At 42.1% G+C, this 22,006-nt stretch overlaps 2 protein-coding genes across 4 annotated transcripts; one reads left to right on the top strand and one right to left on the bottom strand.

Moving 5' to 3' along the window:
• Positions 1-4: 4 nt before the first annotated feature.
• zgc:194887 (uncharacterized protein LOC571819 homolog) lies at positions 5-2,352 on the top strand. Of its 3 annotated transcripts, none has more exons than XM_053434387.1 (3): positions 5-29; positions 169-320; positions 976-2,352. In XM_053434387.1, exons 2-3 carry the CDS (start codon positions 170-172, stop codon positions 1,668-1,670), a joined length of 846 nt encoding a protein of 281 aa, XP_053290362.1. In that variant the 5' UTR covers positions 5-29; position 169; the 3' UTR covers positions 1,671-2,352. The 3 variants fall into 3 exon arrangements, with proteins under 3 accessions (XP_053290362.1, XP_053290360.1, XP_053290361.1); XM_053434385.1 differs by having other exon boundaries at positions 11-29; positions 164-320; XM_053434386.1 differs by having other exon boundaries at positions 11-29; positions 159-320.
• Positions 2,353-2,657: 305 nt separating this feature from the next.
• chrm5a (cholinergic receptor, muscarinic 5a) lies at positions 2,658-4,581 on the bottom strand. Its single transcript, XM_053434946.1, has one exon. It carries the CDS (start codon positions 4,579-4,581, stop codon positions 3,001-3,003), a length of 1,581 nt encoding a protein of 526 aa, XP_053290921.1. The 3' UTR covers positions 2,658-3,000.
• Positions 4,582-22,006: the final 17,425 nt, after the last annotated feature.

The raw sequence follows: 22,006 nt of genomic DNA, 5'->3' as shown, positions 1-22,006 counted from the left end.
GTCATCACACACAAGGCGCTTTACTGAAGGTAAGCATATACACTTTAAACTGTCAGAGGCCATAAATGTATATTTTCTCGAGTACAGTTTTGCTGTGTTTTCACTGAATTAAATTAGAAGCTCTGTATCAATAACTAACATCTCGTGGTTTGATGGAGGAAAGTGCAGGATGAGGTGTTGGAGATACTGGGTGCCAGCTACTGCGGCCCTGATGCTTCTGCTTTTTGTCGCTGGAGTTGACACGGAGCATCTCAAAGCTGAGAACCTGCATCTGCTTCCCCCTGAGGAGCAGAACACGGTGCGGAACCGTGAAATGAGAGGTACATTTGTTAGTGTAGCCTGTCACTTTCAGAGAATTTTCCTAACTCTAGCTGATGATAGAGTATTTATTTTGTATGAAACTCCCATGTAAGGCTTTTGAAGTGCTGCAATAACTTTATTTACGATTATCTGTGTATTCTCCTGTGGGCGTGGGTCAAATTCCACAGTAGATACAAATCACTCACTGACTCACTGTGTCCCGGGAGGTGATTTGTGTACCTCGGTGAGATAGACAGTTGTAATAGTTTAGCAATTGATCAAGGACTTGCCTGGAAACCATTGAGAAGCAATGTTGTTGTTACATTCAATATAACGTCTGTTTTCTGCATGTGCTTGTCCGTTCACCACAGTGTAGCTTTTGACTTTGTGATTTTAAAGGAAAGAGCTGAGATATTAGGGAAATGTAAATCTAAATAATTCTTGAATGAGTAAATGGAAAACTGGTGGAAAAGCTACATGTGTCCCTCCAAGTCTAGCACCACCTAACTTTTTGGGGACGGTCAACATCACTTACATCAACACTATCTAATAGGATTAAACTTTTTACACACTTTCTAAAACTTTCTAACACATCCCAGAATCCTTTGAGAAATGTGTGTGTAATCACCCTGTGCTAATTCACAGTCATGACTGTTGTGTGTATTTGCCCATCAGCGCTGCCCAGAGACTGTCATGAAATGCTGATGATCTCTTCAGGCCAGGCCACAGATGGTGTTTACCTGATCCAACCAGGCGACTCGCCCATTGTGGCCTACTGTGCCATGCAGGAGGGAGGATGGACTGTTGTGCAGCACATCACCGTCAACAGCAGCGTGAATTTTGATCGCACCTGGGCCGAGTACAAGCACGGCTTCGGTGGGGTGTCCGGGGATCACTGGCTTGGGAATGAACACCTTCATCAGCTCACGCGCGGCCCTGGACGTTATAAACTAGGAGTAAAACTAGTAGGCCCGGACGCCGTCACCAAGCTGGGGGAGTATGACCCCTTACTAGTTGAGGACGAAGCGACAGCGTACAGGTTGAGGCTGGGGCTGTTCCAGGGCACGTCTGTAGACGCTCTGACCCTGGACACAGAGAACTACCTGCACGACAACCAGAGATTCACCACGAAAGACAGAGACAACGACAACTACTTCCAAAACTGTGCCAAGCTGGAGTTTCAGGGGGTTCCTGGAGGAGGCTGGTGGTATGATGCCTGCGCGGGAGCCAATCTAAACCGCAGGAATGTAATCTACTGGCAAAAGGACTGCAACAAGGAACGACTGTGCAAATATGCATGGATGATGGTGAAACCCTCAGACACGGTAAAACTGATTTACAGCAAAGACTGCATCAAAGACGAGCTATAAGCTGTCTTATACTGAGAGCTAAGTGATAAATATTATGGACTAAGTGTTCAGCTTAATGTATTTTCTAGTTTTTCTTTCTGCAAAGGGTAACCTCAATAATTTAGCTGGACGTTCGATTCACCACATTTTATTCAGAAATCCATGGACATGATCACAAAATACTGAAAAGAAACACACAAAAAGAATCACAAGCTTTGAACATAGTATAAAAATGCATCACTGTTTCAACTCTAGCTATGTTTCCAGCAAGTCAGTACATGAAGCCAAGCATGTCTTTCATTCCCAAAATTGCAAGTGCAGATTTCTGTTTTATCACAGTATCGAAAACAGGGTTTCATGACATATAGCTTATCAAACCTCGTCGTCCTCTCACTGTCTACAGAAAGGAGCTTTTCACAAACAAAGAACATTGTTTTGCCACAGTACATTACAAGTTTGCCAGAAATACAATAAAGATATGAAAAGAAATTGATTTAGTTACAGTAATTCAGAAAAAACAAATACTGTTTTTCAATACTCAAAGGAAAATACAAAAACAAATCCTGAGGATGAAGAGTAATAAACAGATTATATTTAACTGTGTGCTCTCAAACCCTCCAGACCGTTCTCTATGTAAACATGTGATTTTGTTTAGCATGTTTGTCATGTTTTTTGAATAAAATTTGTCTTTTTTTTTTTTTAAGGGTTGGTGTTATTTTTCGTTTATGAAATAATTACGCTGAAATCTTTGCAGAACATCTTACAAATAATGACGGCACGTGTGAAAAGGCATCAGTTATCAAGTTAAATTCTGACTATTGCAAGCGGATTCGGACATCAAGACGACACATGTTAGCCCTTTAAAATAAATCAGCAACTCTGAAATGTTCATCCTCAATTCAAACACATTAGCTCCAATATTAAAACAGATCTGCGGTTTTTTCGCGTTACGTTCATCTTTGAGGGGAAATTGGTCATTTTAACAGTTTGAATCATTGTAAAGCGACAGTTATTAGGTTATACCCATTTTATTAGGGGCTCATATATTCAACAGTGCAGCTGGAATACAAATACAGTATAATAGGAAATAATCTGCGTGTTAATCCTTGGTATTTTGTGTATACCAATTTAAGGGGGAATACTGATGTTTTCAATATATTTGAATCTGATTAGATCATTATTAATAGTTTGTGTATTCGGACAATTTTTGGGTCTTCAATTTTCATAGGTCGAGCAGTAATTAACTTTATATTTTTCTATGTAGAATTCAAGTTTATATAGCCAAGATTATCAGAAGGAACACGTAATTTACAGCCTTCTTCATACACCATTAAAAAAATAAAATAATAGTTCATGCCAGTTTGGAGTTGACCACAGGGTTCTGTCCGTACCAGTAAAGTTTCTCCTCGATCCTTTTCTTCCTCCACTGGCAGAGTAGGAGCATGCGAAAGGTCTTCTGAAAATTCTTGTTACACAGGGCGTAGCACATGGGGTTGACGGTGCTGTTCACGTAGCACAGCCAGTAGCCAAGATGCCAGAGGGAGAGGGGGATACAGTCTGAGCAGAAGGTGGAAATCAGCACCATGATGTTATACGGCGTCCATGTCAGAATGAATGCCAGCAGGATGGCGCTGAGAGTCTGCGCTGCCTTCCTCTCCTTGATCAACACCATCCTCTTCCTCTTGGTGATCTGGTTCTTCAGCGTGGCGTCGATGGGCTTGGACGTCGAGGACGTGGATGGGATGCTCATGGACTCGGCTGAGGAAAACGTTGACGATGCCATCTTGGTGTCACCGTTCTTGACCGGGTGCTCCGCTTGAGCTTCTTTGGCCATAGGTTTGAACTTGTATGACACGCACTTGCCGCTCTTCTGAGAGTTGCTTTTCGGTGGTGTCTGAAAGTAGCTATCATCGTCGTAGCTGCTGAGCTGCTCGCTCTCGTGGCCCACCACACTCTTGCCGGTCTCACAAGCCTGGTTTCTGAACGAGGCCTGGAAGCCTCCCGGAGACACAGGCCTGTCCTCGTCCTCTGAGGATGCGTAGCTGTTAAAGGTGGTTAGCTGACCTGCTTTGGACCACTCATCATTGGTGGTGGCTGCTGATTTGGCAGCGTTGCTCCTGCTGGAAGACGACCAAGATGCTTGGTTCCTGTCGTGTGAAGCTGATTTTAGTTTATAACTGAAGCAGGACTTGATTATGGTCTTTGGAGGCTGAGAGACCCCAGAGTCTGTGGCATAGTTAATCCCCTGAAGCTCAGCCAGATCTTTGGTCCTCTTTTCTGTCTCCTTGTAGATTCGGCAGTAGAGGATTGTCATGACTGACACAGGGATATAAAAGGCTGCAATTGCTGTCCCGAAGGTTATTACAGGCTCAGAGAAAAACTGGATCTGGCATTGCCTCTCAGGGACGGTCCTTTTGCCTATAAAGTACTGCCAGCATAGTATCGGTGGAGCCCACAGAATGAGCGACACCATCCAGGCTAAACCGATCATTATCCCAGCTCGCCTGGGCGTCCGTTTGGCCCTGTAGGTCAGAGGCCTGGTGATGGAGAAATATCTGTCAAAACTGATCACCAACAAGTTCATGACCGATGCATTGCTGGCTACATAGTCCAGAGCCAACCACAGATCACAGGAAATGTTTCCTAAGGCCCAGTAGCCCATCAGTATATAAGAGGTATACAGGTTCATGGAGAAAACACCTATGATGAGGTCTGCAGCTGCCAGACTCAACAGGTAGTAATTGTTCACAGTCTTTAGCTGGCTGTTGACTTTGAAGGAGATCATGACCAGAACATTCCCCACAATGGTAATGAGGCTGACTATGGCCGATACAGTTGCAATGGTGATCACCTCCCACAGACTGTGTGAAACCAGGTGGATATCAGTCGTACTGCTGTTCGCAGTGGAGTTCAGTACATTTTCTCCTTCCATGATCGGGAGTTTTATTGGCGTCCAACCCTGACAAGGTTTTCTTGATTTCTCATCGTCATGAAGATCTTCTGGAAAGAAAAGAAAGAAAAGGTCACAATAATAAAAACAAGTCTTTGTCATTGTCACTAGATGGCCTCCTTCAGCATGTTGAGTATCGTCACATTTGTCTTCACATTAAATGAGGTGAAAATAAAAGCTTAACATGTTTTGTGAACTGTATCTAATGAAAGAATCATTAATATACTGTCTTCATGCAGTTCACAGATGGAATGAAGACAGACTTAGATCATGTGAGTTTTCCCACATGGCGACTGACTCAAACATCTGTGGCACATCTTAAATATCCAGGTCAATACATAATTTTGTTCCTTCCACTAAATCTGTGCTGATTTATTAATAGAGCTGAAACTCTATTCATTAAGAGAGAAATTCATCAGTGACATCCTGAATAAAAGAATACGACAACTAGTTCTAGTTTGAGGGAAATCTACCCAACAAAGGATAATGGGGATTGTTAATGGCCTTAAAAGTCTGTTTGCGTTGCCGCTGTCCAACTAAGAGTTTACATGTCCGGAATCAGATCATCCAATAAAAAATATCATAATAGATATAATTTTAATAAAGTATCTGCTTTAATTGATCGGTTTTGCAGAAAGTATCACTTCTATCACAACATTTTCTTAAATACGTCTAAACCCGTATGGTTACTGAAATACAGTCAATTTCCACATACACAAATACAAGGTTACTTATGTGAGCTATTCCATCTCTTGATCACAGATAGGTAAAGTATAAATAATAAAGACTATCAAATAATACTGAGAAACTGCTATAATTTCTTTCTATCAACCAAATGTGTCAACATAATCTCCAAAGCTCTATGAGAAATTACAGCTAGAAGGCAGCAAGACTAGAAAATCAATCTGATGCACTCTCGTTCACTCAGTCATGAAATGTGTTAAAAAGTATATGACAAACAAAATAGGTGCCACAGCTCTGAAGTTGCTGAAACATCAAAATCTCTGCCTGCATTTCAAATTCACCGTCGGCTAATTTATCAGCCAAGCATCAAATTGCTATTTCAGTGTGTACTTCATTGCTGAGAGGGCTTGCACTGTAGTAAACAAGAAAATTTCCGCTGTGTGTAGAGTTTCAGAAATACCCTCGTCCTGCAATATACTGTACTCCCTTCTGGGATCAATCACAGAGACCATTACTGGCCAGCAGAGAATTGTCTGTGCAGTAATTTCTCCCTTGAATACATTTCTTTGCATTTCCACAGCCACCTACAAAATAACATACAAAAATATAGAATCAGATATTTTTTCAGATGTTTGAATTTGCCTAATCTTATTTCTTGATTTGTCGAGCCAGAGCTACGAGCTAGACAAAGATGCGTAGAACTGTTTGGCATCGGAGGAGGTATAGCTCTACTGAGTGTAATTCTCTTTCCACTAGGCCACAACTACAGTAACTCGAAGTCAAGTCTATTTATTAATGCTATTGATTTTACTCAGTCTCACCACAGCACTAAGACAGGTGCACCAATAGTTTATACCACTTGGAAACACTAAGGGGAGTTGAAAAGTTGTCAAAACTGACCTACGTAGTACTGCATGATGGAAAAATCTATCACTGCTGTTGTTGGAATAATAAAGCCACATCCATTCTCTAGTATCCTCCTACACCATTAGAGGGCAGTAAACCCCCTCCAGGTACAAAAGCTCACAGCTCAGATGGTCCCCCCACTCTGCGGTTTAGAGCAGTGGTGTGCATGCACATTTCTTCCCTGGGTGCTGGACACAACAATTAATAGTGGATGAGGGGCTTTTCATGCCAACTTGGACCTGTGTTTTCAAAATAAGACCACAGGAAAATTCTGCGGCGTGATGCCTTCTCCTTTCATGACCTACAAATGCATGACTGTGTCATTTGGTCTTGTGCTTGCCTCTGAGGTTTTTCAGTAGATATGTGTTGAAGCAGCATTAAATCCCCTCAGTTTGAAGACACTTACGTATGCCAATGGTTACGCCCGGGGAAAACACAGACTTGTACCCATCCAGTTTTATGAGCATGAAGCTTTGGTGTGTCATACTTTTCCACACTGTCAGTTGGGTTAATAAGTTCTCACCCGCTCGTTCCAGCTTTCCAGAGAGGACACTCCTCTCCCTCAGGAAATACCCCTGCCAACTGGGCACCGTGACATTCGTATTTTCAGCTGCGCCACTTGCTCTGCTAAAAATGAGGAAGTTTCAGCACCATGACGAGCATCTGTATCCAGAGCATGCCCTTCCAAGCTGTAAAATTCAGATTCTCCACAATCATTGCTTCCTATTGGAAAGGACTCCCACACCCAGAGAGCATAAATGTACGATTAGAGAGGCACAGATGCTGTGTGGTTCTCAGTGTGAAGCGACGGGGAGCTCGAGGGTACATCACCTCTGCAGAGAAAAGCCTAAATGTGCATAAATTCAATTGAGCTTCCAGGCCGTCAGCCAAAGAAGGCAAAGGGTGTAGATACTCTGGCACATATTCAGGAAAACACACTGGCCTTAAGCTTTCAGAACTTAGCCAGTTTGATCCATTAAGACATGGCCACAGAGAAGTAAGAAAAGGAGTGAATTCATGTGTTAGCACCACACTTTAGCTCTCAGAGGCACTAAACGACAAGTCCAGACCACTCGCATTGTCCATACACCAGGAAACGAGATTCTCACAACTTAATCAGATCACAACTATCAACTTTGGAGAATTGAACCCCAGATAAAGTTGGCTCAATCTTCTATGTGAGGTCGAGATACCAATCAGAGAACTTACTAAATGTACCTCGGGCTCTCTAATAGGGTGATCAATCAGTCAATCATTCAATCAATCAATAAATCATCACAATTCTAAATCAAAGTCGATCACCTCTCACACAGGTCAGTGCTAATCAAAGTGCATCACAACTGACTGATGAGCAAGGGATCAGACAAAGCAAATAAAAATGCTGACAATGAGATACTATCAAATTAATTTTAAAGGCTACAAAAACTAATCTAAAAAGCACAAGAAAGAGAAGAAATAAATGTCAACAAAATGGGTAAATACTAAAGTGATGGTAAAGTAGAAATTTAAATTTAAAGTTTAAATGATTTCAACAGGTAGAGAGTTCCAGGGACTGGAATGTCTTTCAGTCCCAATTCAAGACAATGAGCAAGACATTATTATATTTGTTCGGCTAACTTTTATTAATGTTATAATTATACAGAAAGTTATTATTATATATAATTGCATGACAAGGTCAATGATATAATGACAAGATTAATGTAAGGATATCAATCTTAGACAATGTTCCTTGTTGTTATCAAATTATGTTTGTGATGTATTCAAGCAACAAACTATGCATTGAGTTGTTGAAAATGTGTGATGCTGTTTTTTTCAAATTTTATTAGCCGTCCCACTTCATTAAATCTGATAGACAATGTGTGACAAGATGCTTTGGGTAATCTGGGACAGTCATGGAAGTTCTCTAAATGGGGGAAATATGTATTTAGGGACTTCCTGAAGTAAATCAAACAAAAGAAAGACTAAAGAGATCTGGAATATGATCTACAGTTGTCAGACAGGAGTTGATGGTAAATACATTCTCTCCCTGTCTATTGTAACTGACTGTCTGGTTAGTTAACTAACACATTATCAGTCAGTTCTCCAGGACAGAGATGATCCAAAGTCTGAGTCTGTGGCCTGCAGCCATTGGTTTTACCAACCGTTTATCCCCCGAGTAGCCCTGACAGAAAATTACCAAATGAATGATCTGTCATTGTTATTTTTGCTTGCAGTTGATTGGATTTTTAATTAATAACAAAAAAATAGGACTTTTATATGTTTATATGAGTTAATGAAATTGGTAATATTGAGCTTGGTATGCATTAAGAAAAGTGATTTAGTCTTTTTTGCACAAATAGCTGTGTCATGTCTCCTCTGAGTATGTTATCTCCATTCTTTATTCTGGTGTGGTCTCTCTTAACTACTTTCTAAGATGTAGCATAGTTCATATCCACGTAACATTTTTGGACACAATCAATAAAAACCAATGCTTGAGCTATAACTTTTTTATCTTGCCATTGACTTGACAGTGCCAGGTTAGCAGCAGTGCCAGCAGCAGCCCGAGGCCAACACAAATAAAATTCCAGGCACTGCGGGGGGCTCCTCCTGCAGGACTTGGATCGTACCATGTCTTGTTGTAGAAGGACATTTCATATTACATCACTCAACTCCCCACATCAGTACACTGTTTGTTAAGAGGTGGTGCCGTGAAACCGTCCACAGATTCTCATCCGTTTTGTGGTATGGACCGTTTTACCTCGGCAGAAACCCGGGTAATGAGGCACGATGCCCTGATAATGAGGTTTTCCTTTTGCACACAGAGGGGAGGAGAATTCTTACAAGCATTTCAGCCTTCGGCGATTCCCATAAGCCTCAGCCGTTTTTTGTCATTCTTTCAGGCCTAATTAGTAAATGTTAAAGTATTAATAAACAAAACGATGGTGAACATGTTTAGAAGGAGACTTCACCGCAGAGCATCACTGTCCTTGATATTTACATCATGTGGAGCGGAAGGTAGGGGTGCCACGACATTTCATTTCTTCATGTGCTTTTTACAAACATTAACAAAACATTGAATCTCAGGGCTCCATGACTCTTGGAGGACACCACACAAGCAGTATGGAGGCATTTTATGTTTTATTTCTGCTGTTTTCTACGTTTGAAGAAGGACCCACCAGTAACTTAAATTGTATTGGATCTGGCTGCAACACTGTTTACCCCTGAAACTCCAAAAGTGTTTTGTGGACTCAAACACTTCATCCACCCCCCCATCTGCCCTCCTCCATGTAAGCAGGTGGGAAATGGGCCAAACTACGGTGCATGTCAAATGCGTTTTTCTCATTAATAATTTCTGTCATTTTAGGTAAGTCTTTTCATCAGTGATGTTAGCCTTTTTTATCACAGTGTTGGGTGTAGGCCATCCAAACGCATTGTAGTAGTAGTTTTTCTTCCTTAGAACAAAAGGTAGATGGCTGCTCCATGAGAGATGTATTTAGAGATGTAAGTTATTAATGAGAAACAATGAATCCTGACTCATCGATGACGTTTGTCTTACTAAGCCTAGACACACACACACACACACACACTAACACACACACACACACACACACACACACACACACACACACACACAAAACAATAGACTTGTTTGCCTCTTGACCTCAAGAGGCAGATCAAGTCAAGCCTGCTAATAGCTTCTAAATCGAAGCAGGAAGCATTTTAATGGTACACTCCGAGCTCCGAGGGAGGGGTGGACACTATAAATAGTGAATATGGTTTGTTCTGGCCTGTTTTTTTTTAAAGTTTTCATGGATTCAGTTTGGTATCAGCTGTGACGCATTGTCTCGAAGAGCCTTGTGACGCTGGTCATGGGGATAAGGGCGGAAGGAGTTGAAATAGAAAGACTCTGCATGCTGAGCGATTTTACCACATGTGTTTGTGACTTGCTTTTTTAAATTAAATATACGTATGCTGAGTTTAATACCCAGAGGTCATTGCAGTGAATCAGTGACAAATAGTGGTGCACAGGAATCTCACTCTTGCTAAGAAACCCAAGTCTTCCTTGTCATCGTACATCCCGAAGATTATCAAACAGCTTCCTGAAATTCGCACAAGTGATGGCCATCGATCCAGTGATTAACAGACAGACAAGGTGGCACAAATCTGTCCTCGGCGTCCTGACTGATTGCAGAGGTGGACGTGTTGAACGGTGGCAGTTCCTGCAGGTCCTTCTGGCACCTGGCCATCACTGCTCCGGTGCTGTGGCTCCGTATACGCTGGCCCCCACCAGGCCTCCCAGACATATGTAACCTTTTTCTACATCCCCCTCTGCGATCCACAACTGCTCTGCACACCAAAACAAAAGAAAGCAAACAACAATATGTGTGTGTGTGTGTGTGTGTGTGTGTGTGTGTGTGTGTGTGTGTGTGTGTGTGTGTGTCTGTGTGTGTGTGTGTGTGTCTGTGTGGCATTTGTGAAATAAAAGGGAAAGAAGATGACAGAGACCAACATAAGACAAAGGAAGCAGGGAGCAAAAGAGTGCCGAGTCGAAGCCAAGGAGGTGAAGGACGCTGTGTGTGTCTGCGTGGTGTTGAGTTTGCATGATGTGCAAATCAGCCCAGAGCTCTTTTGCACAATGGCTGGGGCGTGTTGTTGTCAGCCCACTGACCCATGCTTGCGATTCTTGCACATATGTGGTGTCCTGGATGAAGGACCCTAAGAAGACCTCGAATCACTGTGGATAAGGCATCGGAGGAGGATTATACATGTTCACATTAACTGCTGCTCCAAAACATGCAATCTAAAATATTAATCTGTGTGTGACCAAAGATAGAACACGGCCTTTACACCATATATAAAAAGATCAGTTGAGGGGGGAAAACATCTGTTGAATGCATATTTTCTAACGCACACTTCTCTCTGTCGTTGATTGCATTTAATAAAAATTCTTCTGTGGAATTATTAATCTGTGTCATTGCTGCTCTGAGGAGAGATAATGATCATTATGAATATTATGATCCGCTTGTGGACTCCAAAGTGGTTTTGGCTGCCTCTGAAGGGAAGGGAATGAAAACACTTCAAGCCTTGAGGAGTTCCGTTTAATGAGTGAGTACATTTCATTAACGCCCCATCATTTAGATCATGATCCGCCAGTAACACAATGTAGTGTGAAGAGTTTGAATCCGGGATCATATGTCATTTGTTCCGAACTCGTTAACACATCCCATTTCCTCGGGGTGATGTTACGTTTGTCTGAAAAAGGTTTTTTCTCTGTGCTGTTCACACACACGGCAAACACACAAAAGCACCAGGACAACAAAACATATCTGTGCATCTTCCTCTCAAACTCAGATCAATGCTTTGAATTAGCTTTCTCAAAACAAGAGCAAAATGAGTCCAGGTCTGATGCTTGCTGGACAACTCCAACCTCAAAATACGATTTAAACTACAAAAGCAGCTGAAAAGCACAAAAGAACCAAACCTGTCACGATTTGTCCGAAAACTAACAAACCATAGCTGTTTTGTGAAGAGCACCAGTTTTCTATGTCTATTGTGACACCTCACTGAATCTGTGGGGACTGGGGGGACTTGTTAAAATCATGCTTCGCCGCTTAACCCTCCCCTGTTTTTTCATTTCCCCCCTGATCAAAGAGAGAAGGGGAGCGAAGGTGAGAGACCTGAGCTTTTCAAGAGAAATATCATTAGTATTGTATTGGAATAAAATATATAAATTCCTTTTTAGAAATCCAAATTTTTCAACCATGGAGTTGAACATTGTATATACTATTTAAGACAAGTCTAAAGGGAGCTGGAGAAAAGAGCTGACAGGGCGTGGAAGAAATAGGACTGTGCTATAAAAAGGTATTCACAACGGAAACACATTTTTTCCCCCCTGTTATTCATAAATATCTAATAAGCTTAAAAATGTACCTCATGTATGAGCAAATAAACATCAATAAAAATATCGCACTTTTCTACACATGAAGTCTTCCAGAAGAACGAAGGCACACACGCACCTTTCCAGGAGCACACCCTCTGATGCTTTCATTATGGTAAAAGGCTACATTAAAAATACATGCTCAGACCTCTCAGACATGCACTTGTGCACGCATGACGCTATTCCCCCTTAAATCCGGGTCGCGCCTGTGCGCATTAATGAAAAAGTGAATAATCAAACAGTTCTTCTTCCCTGCAGACTGGGTAACAAGTCATTGATGTAGAGAAAAAATATAAATACATATACTTACAGTTGACTTTTCATCAGAGCTGTGTCCGCTGGTCGGAGCAAAGTTCATGGTTAATCCCTTTGTTTTGCCTGGGAAGCCTTCAGGTCAAGTGTGGCACAGAGGAACAGGATCGCAGCGCAGTCGGAGGCAGGAGTGAGGTGGTTTCAGGGAGCCTGCTGACTTGACCTCGCATGCCAGGGGGATTCGGGGGAAAAGTGTGAGCTCAGAGACAGATGAGAAGGAGGAGGAGGAGGAGGAGGAGAGGGGTGGACACCAGAAGGCTTCGGCCATCCCTGCTCAAGAGGCGCAGAGCACAGCATCATGTTCCCATCACGCGTCCGAAAACAGCCGCTCTGAGTCCACATGAGAGAGGTGTCCTCAAGCTGCAGAGCATCCTTCCTCTGTCATCAATGAGTTTGTCGGAATCTGAGTCAAGAACCAAAGAAACAGCGAAGGAAGGAACTTTTCCTGGGCTGAGCTGAATGAGCTGCTCTGAGTCAAGTTGAAGCAGAATGTCACAGAGAGGCTGCCTGAGACAAGTCACTGTTGCTGCCACGCTGCTGCTGCTGCTGCTGCTGCTGCTGCTGCCGCTGCTGCATCCACTGTGGCTGACAGACACAGATGTAGCCGACGCTCGCTAGAAGGGAGGAGAAATTCCCACAGGGCTGAATGGTTCATCATGTTTCGGGACAGTGAGCATGCAGCTTAGACCGGAGAGAGGGAGGGAGTGGGGACAGAGGGAGGTGAGGGAGAGAAGGAGGTGGCCCTGTGGCTTCAAGGGGTCTGTTGGCAAACGTGTGTGTATGGGGGGGGGGGGGGGGGGGGGGTGTTCAAGCCAATAAGTCAAGCCAAAGCCCTCTCTTTGTGTGGCTGCACACCAGTGTCGCACAAAGCATCCATTACCTCTGTTTGCATGTAATTTGTCCGTCTCTTCACAGAGGAGCGAGAACGAGGGAGCGTGACCCTGGTTATCAGCCCTCGCTCTGCTCTCTGGGTGGATATCAGCAAACTCATCTCCAGACCATAAAACATCACCGCTGCCTCTGTGCTCACATGGCTGAGCAGTGACATGGCCAGGTCCAGATAAGCAGACCACTGATGGGACAGATGTTTTTCCCCATGCAGGACCTTTATGTGTGTGTGCCGTACGCGCGTGCATCTGTATATCAGGCAGGCCATTGTCCTGATTGGGGAATTATTCGCTCGGCATTAGGCGACTGCCCTCGATGGGTGTAAAGTCTTTATATGTTTTAATCTGGATCATGGGGGCTGATCTGTGCCATGAGCTCCCATCAAATCTCAACTGAGACACACTAATAAATCCAGCCAAGGCCAATAGAATACTTTGTATTGTAGAATATACAGTAGGTATTTTCCCTTCATTCAATTCATAGCAAGGTCAGAGGACGAAAGTGGCTGCTGATCTGATTCTTATTCACTGGAGGGGAGGGGTTCTAAGCACGGCTGTTGTTTTGTATAATCTAATAAAGTGATTTAGAATCTGATCATTGGATTAATGTGAGGGGTTGTGAGATGATTGTTCGCATTTTAAACCCAGGACCGATTTTGGGGGGCGATACCAGTACTAATATCAGGAAATAATAATGATAATAAATTTGACCTGCATAAAGTGCTACACATACAACACAGATAGAAACACGTTAAAATTGTAATCAAATTTTAAGAAACCCACATGTTAAAATGACATTTAAAAGAATTACTATATTTACATGGTAATGGTGCAAGTTTATAACAGTCATCAAGTAAAAGTAAAGAAATAAAGTACCTAGAATAGTTCAAATCAAAATAAAAGACAAAAGATAAAAAAAATCTGGTGACAAAACACATAAACAGAACAGATTTAAAAAATAAAAAGTCAGTAGCCGTGAAGATAACCCGATGACCTCTGTGCAAAGACACTCAGAATAAGACCTGAGCTTTTCCCCGAGTAGCAGAAGAAGCTGTTAGCGGATAATGGACGGAAAACACACGGCCCCATACTTCACGTTGACACTCATCATAAAGCACACTGAAATTATATTGCCACTAGGTCGGAGCGTCACTGTATGCTGATGACATGATTGATGCGTTTCATGAAAGTCCCGCCATGTCCGATCCGCAGAGCGCCGTATATCACCCATCTGACCGTCCCTCCACATCCCGCCCCGCCTGACAGTCTAATCTAATGCCGTTTCCAGGCGCACGGCCAAGGGACAGACACCTGGCTCATCATTACCACTGAATCGCTGACCTGCACAAAGTTTATAGGGTGGTCATATTTTTCATTTGATATTACCATACATTACACAACACACAGGCTCAGGTGGACAGACACACACACACACACAGACATACAAGGATGTCGCCTTTGGAGCTCGTTCATATTGATTATCTTTGTACAACTTGCCGTATTGATTAAATCATAAAATCATGACAAACTGATGCATTATTAACTTTATAATTAAACGTGTGACTGAAAATTGATGACTGCAATGACCTTTAACAGGAGAATCACAAAATAATGGTTTTTCCAATTCTTCTTTTTCTTTTTTTCCCCCTCATGATATCTTTTTGAATTTGATCATCCCTGCCTCATTCCCTCCGGAGAAAGCATACTCGCAAAAGCTCCTAATGCTACGTCGTGATAGCAGATGTCAGAGGAACGCTGAAATCTGCCGTCGTTCAGACAGCGTTCTCCTCTCATCCTCATCTGCATCCTGAAGGCATGGCTGTTTTTTCCACAGGTCACTGTCTGATCACTGCGTGCCTGCGAGAGAGACAAGATGGGGGAGGACATCAACACAGCCGGAGATGGATTGCATCTGTCCACAGTCCACAGGGGCTTGCTTATCTCCTGACCCAATTGTGCACCCATATGCTGGCAAAAAAGATGAGCCTCTACACGGTGCAATTGTGACGTCTTTTTTTCCCCCTCCTTTCCATTTTTGTCCTTTCTTTTCATTAATTGGAGGGAGGGACAGGTCCTGAAGTGAGCTTAATTTAGCTGAATAACGACCTCCAACACTCTGTTGTTGGCTTTATTTTTATTAGCCAAAGCAGAGATTAACCGCCATCACTATAAACGATAAAGCTCCAGCGGAATAACCTCGCTGACATGATCAATCCCTCACTCCGCAGCCTCCTTTAATCTAGTTGATCCCGGGCGTATGTCTCTCCACGCCGGCGGAAAGTATCGACTCCTCCGCCGGCCTTCTCCCTCTCTCCGAGGCTTTGATGTGCAACGAATGTTTATCTGCCGACGTGCCTGCCTATTTTCCTTTTTTGTTTTCCGTCTCCTGCTGGCCCCCGAGCAACATCTCCTTTTTTGATATAATGATTTTCCAATACCTTGTACCGTGTCAGTGGATTTACAAGTCCCCCCGCTGTGGAGCTCACTTTAATACCCGAGTATAAAAGACGGGTGTGTTTGGAGCTCTTTAGACGATGAGATACGCAGGTTTTTGCCGGTTTTCAAGCATTTTGCCACATAAACACCTTGTTTACAAAAAACTTTTGAAGATTGTGCGACTTTTAAGAAAGTTATTCAATATTTCGTCAAAGCTATACAGAATGAAAGGTCATGAATATGTACGTGCTTTACACTGAAATTAGAATCTAGCAGTATCCATGTCTCCGATAAACACCAGCTTTGTTCACCTCCTCCAGATATCAGCTGGGGCCTCGTGGCACACAAGCTCTCCCTCTCTGCAATGCAACTTTAATGTTGCACTGACAGAGGAGATTAGCTAGTAGGCGGCCTTGATTGAGCTGTTATTGTGGACCTGTGCTTTGCACTCCTATACCGACATCCAACACCAACACTTCAGACACTACTGCGTCAACAACAATGACCTTGTCTGGGTGAGACGAGGCCGTGCGGCCCGCTGCACGTGCGTTCGAGTTACGAGCGCAATAAGCACTTCCACCGTAATCCATGTCCGTGAAGCTTTAGATTACAGACCATGAATTACAGAGTAATTATTTATACTGTTGTGCCCATCCTGTCACATGATCGGAACGTCACAATGAAAGAACCAAACACACAAAAAGACAAAGTTAATTAAGATGTGTTGGACATAAAACTGTATATAAGTATGGTATTGGTACTGATTCACTTGTTTGTATTTGTTTGTATTACACATTTTATATGTAGTGGGTGTGTCTTACGGTAAATGTTATTTAGAATGGGCGTGTCTTAAAGTTCACATTTCATATTGTGGGCACGTTTCATAGTTTAAATACTTCTGCATGTCTTCTATTAAATTATACCTCAAATGGGTGTTTCTCATGGTCAATTTTACATGAAGTGGGTGTGTCTTATAGTAAATGATACCTCAAATGGGTGTGTCCCATGTTAAATGTTACATGTAGTGGGTGTGTCTTAAAGTAAATGCAACTTGAAATGGGTGTGCCTCAAAGGAAATATCACATGTGGTTGGCGTGTCTTACAGTGAATGTAACTTGGAAGGGGCGTATCATATAGTATATGTATCTTAAATGGGCGTGTCTAATAGCAATTGTTACTTATAGTAGGTGTGTCTTATATAAAGGACCATTCAGAATACCCTTATCTCCACCCGTAGTTGAAAACACACCCTCACAGTTTCATGTTTACGTAAGGAAAACATTACATTACATTACATTACATAACATTTAGCTGACGCTTTTATTCAAAGTGACTTACAATAAATGCATCAATCATGAGGCTACAAACCAGAGTTATAGTTTTCCTTTTCACACAGAGTTCAATGGGTTAACGCTGTCTTTGTGTATACAGTCATGTGATATATGTACTTGGTCATGTGCATCCTGACACAGACCCTGCTGTGGACACTGTGGACTGCCCAGACTCCCTCTCTATCATTTTGTCCAGCCTCCATTCGTCTGAATCATTGGTCTCCAGACTCAAGGCTTCAAATGAGCTCAGTCCAATGTCTCATTCTTATCAGCAGCTGCCAAATTTCCACTGTGAGGAGAAAAACTAAACTGAACACCTTTTCAAACATGGCCACCCTCCCGGCTGACCTTAGACAGACACAGAAGGAGTAAAATAAATGATAAAGAGTGATCACTATCTGATCTCCGTCTCCCTTACCCTGCCCGTCTGTCTGGGCACAGCCCCGCTCCCATGTTGGATGGGCTTCTGTGTCTTTTTATTATTCAAATAACTCAGGACCACCCGCTGAATGCTTCCATCTGCCTCTCTCTGAGGTGAGAGATGGAAACAGACAGACCATTCAACTTGCCACACAGCAGCAAAGTGCTGTCGTTTTAATAATAATCCTCTGGGGACAAGGGGAACTTGTTCCCAGAAACGTCTCTACTTCCACCCACTATCCAGAAAAGAAGCCAATTTTTCCTGGATACGATTGTGCAATCTTGCACGTTTGGAGCCAAAGTCCGCGCAGTAGGGAAAAAGAGCCATGGAAGCAAAGTACCAGCGGTAGAGAAGCTAGGCCAATCACAAGAAAGTCTCAGATGTCAATCATGATGTTTCACCCTCTTGTCATGGCATCAAATAACTAATTCAAACCAACTTGCCAGAAGAATAACCAATTTGATCAACATCAGTGTGACAAGAACTATCTAAAGTGACAGAAGACAACTCACGTTTGAAATGTTTATTGCAGCAGAACATAGGTTGTGTTTATTGTCTAGGCTCAGACGTGAGATGATGAGGCATAACATTATTGGAGGCGTGCATCTCGAGTGTGCCGCCTGAACTAGCTTGTAAGCTTCGCTCCATTTGACAAGCACTTAGGTTTTTTAGTTAGGTCCATATCCCACCCATTAATATGGAGGAGGTAAGATATATAAAGAATACTGCAGCCAGCCAAAAGGTGGCGATCAAGACGCTCTGGATTTGTTGTTTTGCAGAGCCGCTACGTTTCTTAAACAGTCTATAGTTGGCACCTCTAAAGCTCATTAACAACCTGGCAGTCACCTCACAGGAACTCTGGGACGTCGCTGTGCAGCAGCCAAGAAATGGTGCAGCACACAACATGATGTAAAACCACAACCTCTCGTTTTTACACTGCAGTTCCTGAACGAAATAAAGAAACAACATGCACTGTGTTAATTCATGGACAGAGTCAGGCTGTTTTTCTGTTTATACAAAGTGTTATCCACCCTCTGTTTCTATTCCCTTATAAAGTGAATGAGCACATCATTTGAAGTTAACCAGTTTTCCTCCTGTGTTCTGTAATCGCAGAGGGAGATGTCACCTGTCAGGTTCAATTGCTTTTTTGCTCTTTTGACCATCACCTCCAGAGAGATGATGGCAAGAGGAGCTGTGAAGAGAAAGATGAGGTGAGATCTGTAATTAAATCTGATGTCATGTCATTTTTAGTTTTTCTTTCTTTTTCAATACACAATATCCAAACCCTGTTTTGGAGCTTGAAGATTGTTGAGGTCAGCTCTACCCTTCTGAATTTCCACTCCACCGTAGCGTAATGAAACCTTGCATGTCGTACTTCAAAAAGAATGTGCACTTAAAATAAACACGACTGCTGCACCAACATCCTCATTGAAATTGATAGAAATGATTGCTTCAGAGATTGAACCTATCCTGGTTCTGAAGTCAGAGGACGCCCATCTCAACAAAGAACTTCCACAAGCGTCACAAAATAAAACAAGGCTCGTGCTCAACATCAGTTGAACAGAACAGTATCCACTATTTTATAGATAGAACTAGGGTTGTAAAGGGGCGGAACATTTTCTGTAAATTTCCGGAAACTTTCCATGTGACTATTCAGCTCGGGAATTTTTGGAATTTTGAAAAAAACAAAAAATACGCAAATTAAACGCTGTTATATCCTGCTGAAATAAAACATCACTCAAAACTCTATTTTAAAGATGTATGGAATTCAGCACATGCTGCACGTTGAATTTCAACCCTGCACTGTGCATTTCTCCATCACTTGTGCAGATAATTCCCAGCATCCTGCACACTACAGCAGGGCTATTGAGGCCTGCTGTAGTGTGCAGGTAAGTTTCGATGATATTAGTGGGGAAAATATATTAACATGCTGATTGAGGATTGTTCATCTGTCCATCTAGCCTCTTTCTATTCATTTATCCATCAATCGTAAAATATTTTTAAAGACGATTCCAATTGTTTGGCCAACTGTTTATATCTCTAGCATTGCATTAGAGTTTTTTTACAAGCTTTTTTCTCATCTTATTCTACAGAACACTTCCACGTGCACTATCTCATGTGTGGAGACATTTCACCCCAGCCAATGTAGAAGGAAAGGCTGTGTGCATTTGCAAATACGATGCAAAGACCTATGTTAAGAATGACACAGATCCAGAAGCATATAGTCATGTGCCCAAAGTTTCCTCAGGGCTCAAATCAGCCTATGACAAAACAAATGTTTATATTTATGTCTGTATATGACAAGGTAAACATTTAGTATAAATTACCCACAAAATGTCCGTATATTCCCGTATACTCCCGTTAATTCCCATTGAAAGTTTCCAACTTTGAATATTCCCGAAATTGTGCAACCCTAGATAGAACCTTTGTGGGCCAAAAAGACACTGTTATATCCTGCTACAAAAAGCAGCATGATGCAATCAGTGACAAAGAGTGTCTGCCTCTGGCATCGTGAACCACTGCTAACCCATAGACCCAGTTCAGCATGAGATGACCTCAAATTGCTGCCATGCGTCTATACAGTAATTCGCGGGTAAAATCTCCTTTGACCCACTGTTACATGAGTAGTGAGCAGAACCTGTGATGGCTCCGTGTAACCTGGTGGTATGTTTGGGTGAGTGTCAGAGAGCAAGGGAGATAATTAGGCTTCACAAATGAGTGCAGTTATCATTCTTGTTTTAGCACCACAGCACTGAGGCTGACAGGGCTTCACCTGATGGTTGCTGCATCCGCCAGCTGCGTTCGCATATGTGACAAACAGCCGGCGTTGATTTCAGGACAAACAGCTTTCACTGAAACCTAAAAGGTAAATGTGGAAGTTAGTTCGTAGGTCAAAAGACGAAAACTGTTTTCTAGGGTTGCACCGCCAGGGATTGTTGTTTTATTTATTATTCTTTTAATATAAGCGATTTGATTTTTTTTTAAATGTAGGTTTTAGAACTCCTTTCTAATACATCATCAGTGTTTTCCTCCACAGTCCACCCACTATCTAAAAATGCTAAATGCTGCACGTCACTCACTGTCTCAAACGAACACACACCTACACACACGTCTCAAGTGAATGCCAGTAATATGAATTGCACTTTGAATGCAAAGATAAACTTCTTTACACAGCAAAAGTATTTTTGAATTCATATTCACGATTTTATAAAATTTCCCTCTGTTTCCAGTGTTTGTGCTAAGCTAAGCTAACTGGTGGCTTCACAGTAACTGCTCAGATATGAGAGTGATATCTCTCCTTTCATCCAAAGTGATTTCTCAGTCAAAATGTCAACTATTGCTTTTAAAACAAATCTATTGACAAACAAGGGTAATTTCTTTAAATGGCGACCTTTACAGTTTACACTCACAATAAGTGTAATTTGCTTTAAAAGATCCACTGGTAAAGAAAACATTATTTAACTGTCTTAATGCAGCTCTTGTGCTTTTGTGCTTCATACAAGAAAATAAAAAAATATGAATAATTTAGATAATAATCCTTGTGTGTGAATATAGGTGATGATTGCATACATTTATTTGCAGGAATGGCTTATTTCCTAATGCATTGTGAAGCACATATCATATGTCAACCCCCACAGGAGGGATACACAGAGCAGAACCCTACAGACAAATATCATTGAGCTATAGATTACCCATCATACACAACATGACGTATGGAGATAAGATGGGGGTTGGGAGTGAGCGACAGCCTCAAAGCCTGTAGCTGAAACACAACGAACAGAATGACAGCAGTGGCTTGACAGATCAGAGATAACTACCTCATTTTAATAAGTTTAATGTGATTTGGAGGTGTTTAAAATGTGACTGGGGATCAAAGAGTCAACCAATACTGAGCTGCACTGTAAGAGCTGTGATTCTTCATTTATCTTTGTATTTCACAATTTGAGGACATATGAAGACACATTTGTCGTGGGAATTTTGTATGTAATTACCTGGTGAGGATATAAACCATCAGACTCAGTGATCAATCCAATGATCTCGAAGTATTTAATTAATGGTCAACAAACAATTTACAGAGAATAGATTTGAACACAGACAGAGTTACTGAGCAAACACTTGGTCAAGCGGGACAGAATCTCCAACACCACTGCAGGTATCAAGATTCTGACAACGGGTGACAGGAGATGTGCCAGCTTTATGCACAGCTCAAGGGTTCACGTCATCCTTCGATATCATGCAGGCAGGACGTGTCCAGTGGTCAGACTTTGTAAGCCAAGGGGTAGATGCCCCCCTATCTCCTGAGTGTATAGACATTCAGCAAAACATCAAATAGTCACAAGGGCATTTAGGCTCAAGGTAACTAACATTTCCTGATATCAGGCAGATGCAAACATTAAGTGGAATTTATATAATGATGTTTCATCAGGTCAATCCAACTGAACTTTGAGCATAGCTGTCAGCACAGGAGGATCTGTTACATTTCAGGGATCACAGTTAGATTCAATAATTTCCA

This window comes from Pleuronectes platessa, chromosome 11 (genome assembly GCF_947347685.1).
Source record: "Pleuronectes platessa chromosome 11, fPlePla1.1, whole genome shotgun sequence".
Taxonomy (NCBI): domain Eukaryota; kingdom Metazoa; phylum Chordata; class Actinopteri; order Pleuronectiformes; family Pleuronectidae; genus Pleuronectes; species Pleuronectes platessa.
The sequence above is the reverse complement of the archived record's forward strand: the minus strand, read 5'-3'. Positions and strand labels throughout refer to the sequence as shown.